The following is a 7704-nucleotide window of genomic DNA, read 5'->3' as shown; positions in this document are numbered from 1 at the left end:
TCCAAAAGGGGAAAAATGGAATGAAAAAAAAAAAAAAAAAAAAAAAAAAACCATCACAACAAAACATGGCCACGGCGAAGTTGTAAAATCGGAGCGAGATTGTGGAGGGTCGCACTGAGACGGCAGGAATGTATTTCTTTCCAAAGCGGCACATCATAAGGAGGAAATAAATAAAAAAAATAAAATAAAAAACACTTCCCCGGCGTTATCTCGAGGCAGGGTTCCACACACTGTATATATATATACATGTGCATATATACATACGTGCATACATACGTTCGTACTTATGGGCACACGTGTGCTTCCATTTGCATGACTCCCGCGCCGGCCAGCTCCACAACCGCACAACCGCACAACCGCTCAACCGCACAACCGAAGGATGACGCAGGATGGCGTTCAGGTTTAAGCGGGAAGGATGCTACAGCAAAAACAGGCTAAGCGAGCTGTTCCGAAAAAACCAGAGCTTCGTCAACCAGCTCATGTACGACGTCACGGCCTTCCACTACGATAATTACATGAAAAATAAAATTCGTCAGAGCATAATGAATAACTACAACAGTAAGGAGAAAATGGCAATATGGGCATGGAGCAAAGGGGCATGCAGCAACGGGGCATGGGAAAAAAATGGACAAAAGTTTCAAAAAGGCTAAACCAACAGTGAATGTTGCTATGGACGTGTGTGCAACTTGTCGCTGCTTTCGACAGCCGTGTGAAGGACCATTTGGTTACCCTCCCCCCCCCGACGAGTGTTAAGGGTGGAGCCCTGTCCCATAGGCCCATATGCTGTATATATGCTGTACATATGCTGTACATATGCTGTACACATGCTGTACACATGCTGTGTACATGCCGCGCATTTTGTCGCCCCCAATTGACCAATGACTCCAATCTTCCCCATTTCGCAGACATTGAAAAAATACAGTCCATGCTAAGCCTGATAAACGGCGACAAGGAAAATGCCTTCAAAATTAAAACGGGTATCTTGAGCGCGATGGTTGCGCCAGCGGACGTACCCGTTGGTGTTGTGGCACGTGACCAACTACCTGTCAACCGTGAAATTTGCCGCTTGCTAACCTGCTTCCGCTTTCCAACCCCCCTTCGTATCCTCCCTAGGACACTTCCTCTTCCGCGTCGGAGTGCCAGTCATAACGCCGCACATCCAGCAGACCAACGAGTTCGCAGAAAACAACAACTACGTGTACAACTTTAAAACCATCAAAAGGAAGTACCTCAAAGATGCTTACGATTCGTACAAGCACAAAATTGGCGGGACCGACCCCTCCGTTCCCCTTTTCTACAAGCATAAGTGAGAAGGGTATCTGTGTAACGATTTGCAGAAAAAAAAAATATTATCTGCGCTGATTCGCATGATGTAGCTAGTAGCTAGCCAAAATATCATTATTCTGTGAAAAAAAAAAAAATTTCCAAAAATGCCTGAACAGGTCATACCTTTTGCAAATTTCCTTTGCGCAGCGGAGGGAGAGACAGAAGGTGACATACAAATGTTGGGTAAAAGGAAAGACATTCGAGCGATTGACTCACTTGTGTAGAATAACTTCTTTTTCCCCATATTTGTGTACCACCCTTTCGCGCTTTTTCTCCTCCATTTTTTTTTTTGGATTACCTCGTCGTTTTCATTGCTCCATGAACTTATCCCGATCACCCCAAATGGGTGAAGAGAAGCAACGTAAGCACCTTTTGCATTTACTCATTTTTGCAAGTTCCGCACCTTGGTTCGTTCGGCGGAAAAGCGGACAGGAAAGGGTTAATAAATGCGCATGACGCATGCAATGCGGGAAAATCAAAAGGGGGAAAAAAAAAAAAAAACGGATAAGCTATTAAGCGTGGAGAAGCGGCGATGCCGATCGATCTGCCGCGCTCACAACTGACGCAGGTGACCAGTCTTGGCCGACACGCGCTTAACGGTACAAGTTGCACAAGGGCGAGGGGATTAACAAACAATGGAGGGATCACAAATGAACAGTCGTCACCATCCCCGAGGGGGGTTGCAAACTGGTACGGGAAAAACACACAAAGGCACACTGCCACACAATGTTGAGTGTGCCATCCATGCTGCGCCTAGCTCTTTGTCACCGCTTCTACCTCATGAGAAAGTCCGCGTACACCTGGTTCAGGTCCACTTCCAAAAACAAATCGTTAATCTCGTTCTCCACAGAGTTCAACTCCTTGAGCAGAATGAGGGTCTCGTCCTTGGGCTTCTTCATAGAATATTTGTAAAAATTTAATTTAATTTTTTTGGACAAGTACACTAAAATGAGGGGGATATTCTTGCACGAGTGCACGGAAATTTTTTTCTTCCCAACTCGTTCATGTCGTAATTAGGCAAACAATGCACATGGTTCCATTTGTCATTTGCCATGCTGTACATATCGTCTGAGGACATCTCTTCATCATTCTCTACATTTGGCATCATGTGAGAAAGGTGGCTAACATCATTGGAGCTGCTGTTGCTAACGTCAGGGTCATCCGAAGAATCGGACAAAAATGCTCTCATATCTTTTGAAAAATTGTTGGAGAAATTACTCCTTACGGAGTTCACAGAGGAGCTACTTAAGTTATTTTCACACGAGGAGTATCCTGAGAGCTGATTCTTCGTGTTGAGTATGTACTCACTTAGGTAGTTATCACAGTAGTAGAGGTTTTTCTTTACATTGTTGGCGTAGCTGTTGTGATGGTCTCGCCTGCTTCGGCGATCACGATGGTCTGCTCCTCCATAGCTGTGGTGATCTCCCTCTGCATTTTCGTTTTCCAACTCGTCGAGGAATCTAACCCCTGGGTCGTTCGCCTGGTTATTTCTGCTGCTGTTTTGAACAGGGGGGGCGGCGTTTGTACTTCTCGGGCTTCCCTCTCCAGTAGCTGCAATCGCCTCGTTGACACTATTAGCGTCCCCCCCTCCGTCGGCACCTAATTTGTATCTCTTATGCGGAGTTGCGGGTGTGTACAGCTTTTCAATAATGTCAAGGAAGGCAACAAATCTCCCCTCCTCCGTTCTTCCCTTATTCTGCAGCGCTGTGTTCTTTATCATGTGAGATGGTGACATGCTACTTCCTTTGCTAAATGGGTCCTCCTCCTGATTGGCATTCAACAGGATGGTAATTATATCATCCTTTTCCCCATCGAGGTTGTGTTCCTTTTGGTTTGCACACGATGCGAAATAATCCTCTTCCCCATCCTCCAACACATTTTTTTTGGGTGTTCTTCCGTCCGGTTGGAAACTAACTCCTTGGATGAGCTCCCCATTGGCTTCTAGATCCTTCTCCACTTGGTTGTCAAGGGTGGGGGGGTCTACTTGCGGTGCGTTTCCTCCCTCTACGCCCTGCGTGCGCACGCCGGGGCGGCCACTTCGCAGAGGAGAGCCTCCGCCGCTAACTAAGCTAATGCCGCCAATGCCGCTAACTCCGCCAACCCCGCCAATGCCGCTGCCCCCGCTGGCGTAGTTGCCCATGTGCCTGTGCGCCGAAAAGGAGTTCCTCTTAATAGAAATGTCCTTGAAAAAAATCCAAGAATAAAAATTAATAAAACTAACATTACGTTTGACCAAAATGTTAATAATAATCAGGAGAGTCTTCAAAAGAGATAACACATCTGCATTGTTATACGAATTGAAGTCATAAATATAATTGTCCTCATCTTTTTCTACATTCTGTATATCCTCTACAGTAATTTTGTACTTCATCCTCTCGACATGGTAAATCTGAAGTATCAACGAGATGAACGTAGGGATAATGATATAAATTTCATTTTCATCATTCTTAATAATAATGGTGCAAATCAAAATTAATATTTCTCGATATAGCTTCAAATCGGTGCAGAATTTCAGATACTCGGAAATATTTTCTGCAATTTTCGGAAGGTGACTAAGGTAGAAGTTTCGATTCCCTGCCAAAATGATTAGCGATAATTTGTTAATATAATTAATCCTTGAATTTATTATATTAAACTTGAGGGAGAAAATGCTGCTTGTAGGGACTAACAATAACTCATCTATGTTCGACTCGTTCAGCTTTTTAAAAATACTTGCCAAAGCTTTAAAGCAACGTATATCCACGTTAGTAATGTAGGCATACAAATCGAACGTAATTTTCTTTATATAATATTTGCAGTTGTAATTATAATCTATCAGCAAATTCATTATTAACAAAAAGGAGTATCTGAAAAAAACATTTTGCAAACTGTTGTTATAAATGAGGGAAAGGTACTTATTGAAATTTTCGTAAAACAGGTTGATTGACGATTCACAGATATAGCTCTTCACCTGGTTAGCACCGTGTCCATTGCTACCTTGATTGTTTCCACTAGTACTGTTGTTACTATGTGATGTGACGTGTGCAGCGGTGTGACCAGTACCATGCGCTGCGCCGTGATTCACACCATTACCATTTGATGTAGCATCCCCCAAAGTGCCGCTATTCACAACGACATGATAAAAACAAAGAAGGAGGAAAGACAACGCGTTGATGGCAGCTATCTCAGAGTAATCATTAATGTTAAAATTTCTCTCTATAAGCTTCAAATTCCTCATGTAATAACATTTTGCGTTTTTTTTTTTGAAAAAATTATTACTTATGAAATAATCTTGAACGATGTAATGAATGTTAAAGGGAAGGATAAAACTCGGAAGAGGTGTCTGCACATTGTAATTATTTTTCACGTTCTTGGAGTAGTAACTGTAAAGAGATATCTGTATCAATATACTAATCTGCTCAAGGATTATTTTCTTTTGTAGCTTGTCATTACAAATGATTATTTGCGATGACAAAAAGAATGTACAGAAACCAAAGGCTACTCATAATATTTTGAGAAGTCTGCGTAATTTTCTTTATGAGTGAAAACATAAAATTGATAAATGCAGTTAATAATTCTCTTCGTAAGTGTGCAAATGTTCAAATAAATGTGAAACACAAAATTCATAAACTCATTTATGTTAATTTTTGTCTTATATTTCTCATAATAATTTAATAAATCGTCCAAAATTTTCACCAGTATGTCGTCATGAAATTCTGTTAACAGAGTTAGCGAAAATGATAATTTTTTTTTTTCCATAAATTCACCTGACTTGTTCATAACAATCATACTTTTTTTCATCGAGCTTTTACTAAATTTTCCAATAAAATTAAATTTTTTTAACAATTTTTTTTCCCTCCTGAAGTATTCTCTTATTCTTTCCTTTTTTCTTTTTTTTTTTCCGCTGCTCATTCCCTTGTTGATGTTTGCCCGTCCCATGATCGCTCCCTTATCATCAACGAAATGGTCCACGTGCTCTTGAATAATTTTCTGCTCATCGTGGTCGCTGTCGCTGTCGTCGTAGTCGCTATCGTGGTCGTTCCCTTCATAGTTGTACTCGTTGTAGTCGTCCCTATCGTAGTCGTTTTCACTGTCGTTGTAGTTTCCGTCGCAGCTGTCGTCATCGTCGTCATCCTCCTCGTCGTCCTCCTCCTCGTCATCCCCTTCGCCATCCCCTTCGTCGTTGTCACCCCCCTCTTGCTGCTGACCGTTCCCCATGCGACCCACCCTCATGACGCTCTTCAAAAACCGATTCCTGTGTTCATGTGTGGACGAAGCCGTGTCGTCATCCGACTCCTCCACCTTGTCGTCATTGTACTCCTTCCTCTTCGAGATGTACTCCTTAAAGATAATGTAAAGATTATCTATAAAGAGGAAGTCGCTTCTCGTCACGAAATAAAGCAATTTATTTATCGAAATGATGTTCCGTAGGCACACCTTCAGTAGGAGTATCTTTTTGTTTCTCTTGGATCCTTCGTTCGAGGCACCGTTGCTCTTTATTTTCCCTCTGTACAGGAAGGAGTGTTCGATTCGATTGGACAAGGCTAGCGTACTATCGTCCGTCTTCGCAAATACATTTTCGTTCTGCATATTGAAGCTGAAGTCCTTCGTGAGAGACCCCATCGCTGCTGATGCCGCTCCGTCTGCTCTCCCTCCTGTGGTCACTCCTACAGGGCCCGTCTCCATGCCCACCTCACCCATTACACTCGCCAACTGATTGCTGCTAAACGTCCCGTTCTTCACGTCGTGCATCTGCTGGCGGGGGGACTCCCCTCCTTGCATGTCGCTTCGTAAAAGACCTACTCCTGGATTGCCCCCTCCCAGGTTACCTCCTCTCTGCTGACTTCCCCCCACTCCCAACGCATCCCCATGCATCGTCTCGTCCATTCGAATCTGCTCATGTTCATACCCAACGCTTCCGTAGTACGCGCTTGGATAGGCCCCGCTGCTCACCACGACGTTGTTCAAACCGTCTCCCTTTCGGTAAATGCCTTGAGTCATCACCTCGCCCCTCCCTTGGTTCAAATTTTCACGATAAATATACTTCCCGTTTGGGTACGCCCCCACTGTTCCACCATTCCCATGGGCGAACTCACCGTCAACGTTAATCTCCCCTGGGAAGGAAAAACTTGCGTTGTCCTGTCCGTAATTCTGCACCAGGTAGTCGCTCCCTCCGCCCATTTGCTCGTTGCTGCCTGCCATGTGCTGGGCACCCCCAAAGCTTCCTTCTCCTCCTCCGACGGTGGCGGCGCTCCCCATGCCGAGTGGTTCCACGACATGCCGATCCATGCCAAGGGGTTCCACAGTTAGGTGCTCTCCACTAAGATGCTCTCCACTAAGATGCTCTCCACTAAGGTGCTCTCCACCAAGGTGCTCTCCACTAAGGCGCTCTCCACTAAGATGCTCTCCACCCATATGTCCCATGCGCTCACTCCCAACAGCTGCTGGCACCCTCCCATAGGCATAGTCCCCGCCGGCGTACTGCCCGTAGGATGCACCCCCTTCAAGATTCGCCGCTACGTTGCCACCCATCGCTTCCATTCTAACTGCCTCACCCATCGCTTCCATCCGAACTGCCTCACCCATCGCTGCATCCACCGCTGCGCCCATTGCCGCCTCCGCCTCTACATTCATGCGGAGCGTTCTGTCCGCTGCGCTACCCATCCGCATTGTGTCCTCCATAAAAGCCCCTCGGTTCATTCGAATGGCTTCCTCCGCACGCACAGCGCTGCTCATGCGGAGCACATGGGGTGAGTTCCTCCCCTCGGGATCGCTATTCACAGATGCGTGATTCACGGGGCTGCCTGCACGTGCGAGTGCGCCTCCACCTTGAGCAAACACGTTGGCAAACATGCCACCATCGTTGTTGCTGGTGTTAAGTGGGTCCACAGTTCCACCAGCCGGGTCGATGGTTCCACTACCAGCTCCTGCTCCGACGGGACCGCCATTCTCATTATACATGCTTCCATTATTATTATACACACTGCTATTGTTGTTGTACATGTTGCTGCCGTTGTTGTACATGTTGCTGCCGTTGTTGTACATGCTACTGCCGTTGTTGTACATGCTACTGCCGTTGTTGTAGTGGCTGCTGTTCGGAGGGGCGTTCCGATCATCGTGAGTGAGAAGGCTTCTATTACTCCGACAGTACACCCTAAGCCTCTTCTTCAAATAGGCATACAAATTGAAGATAACAGAAAAGAGAGTCGAAATATTTTTCTGCTGTACATTCACAAATTTATCATCAGTTTTGATAGAAAAAACGGTACAAAAAGCAGCAGTGGATATTTTACCTTCACATAAACTATTCTCAATATCATCAACAGTTATATTTCCATCGTATTCGAATCTGTTTTGAAATTTTAGTTGTGTTTTTAATTCATCTCTGTAAATAATTTT

The 7704-nt window shown here is 44.8% G+C and overlaps 2 protein-coding genes across 2 annotated transcripts in view; one reads left to right on the top strand and one right to left on the bottom strand.

Moving 5' to 3' along the window:
* Positions 1-361: 361 nt before the first annotated feature.
* Positions 362-1310, top strand: PCYB_084380 (hypothetical protein; the record flags this gene model as incomplete). Its single annotated transcript, XM_004222176.1, has 3 exons — positions 362-558; positions 906-977; positions 1114-1310. The coding sequence occupies exons 1-3, from the start codon at positions 390-392 to the stop codon at positions 1308-1310; spliced, it is 438 nt and encodes a 145-aa protein (XP_004222224.1). The 5' UTR covers positions 362-389.
* A 789-nt stretch (positions 1311-2099) lies between these two features.
* Positions 2100-7704, bottom strand: part of PCYB_084370 (hypothetical protein) — a gene marked incomplete at its 5' end in the record, with an annotated part of 11127 nt that continues 5522 nt past the window's right edge. The window contains 5 exons of the mRNA XM_004222175.1: positions 2100-2288; positions 2357-3586; positions 4277-4543; positions 4804-6500; positions 7134-7690. Of these exons, the coding sequence (XP_004222223.1) occupies positions 4804-6500; positions 7134-7690 (2254 nt within the window). The 3' untranslated portion in view covers positions 2100-2288; positions 2357-3586; positions 4277-4543. The remainder of the gene's footprint in view (positions 2289-2356; positions 3587-4276; positions 4544-4803; positions 6501-7133; positions 7691-7704) is intronic.

The sequence above is a fragment of the Plasmodium cynomolgi genome, chromosome 8, assembly GCF_000321355.1.
Source record: "Plasmodium cynomolgi strain B DNA, chromosome 8, whole genome shotgun sequence".
Taxonomy (NCBI): domain Eukaryota; phylum Apicomplexa; class Aconoidasida; order Haemosporida; family Plasmodiidae; genus Plasmodium; species Plasmodium cynomolgi.
Note: the sequence above shows the minus strand (reverse complement) of the source record. Positions and strands in the feature narration are given on the sequence as shown.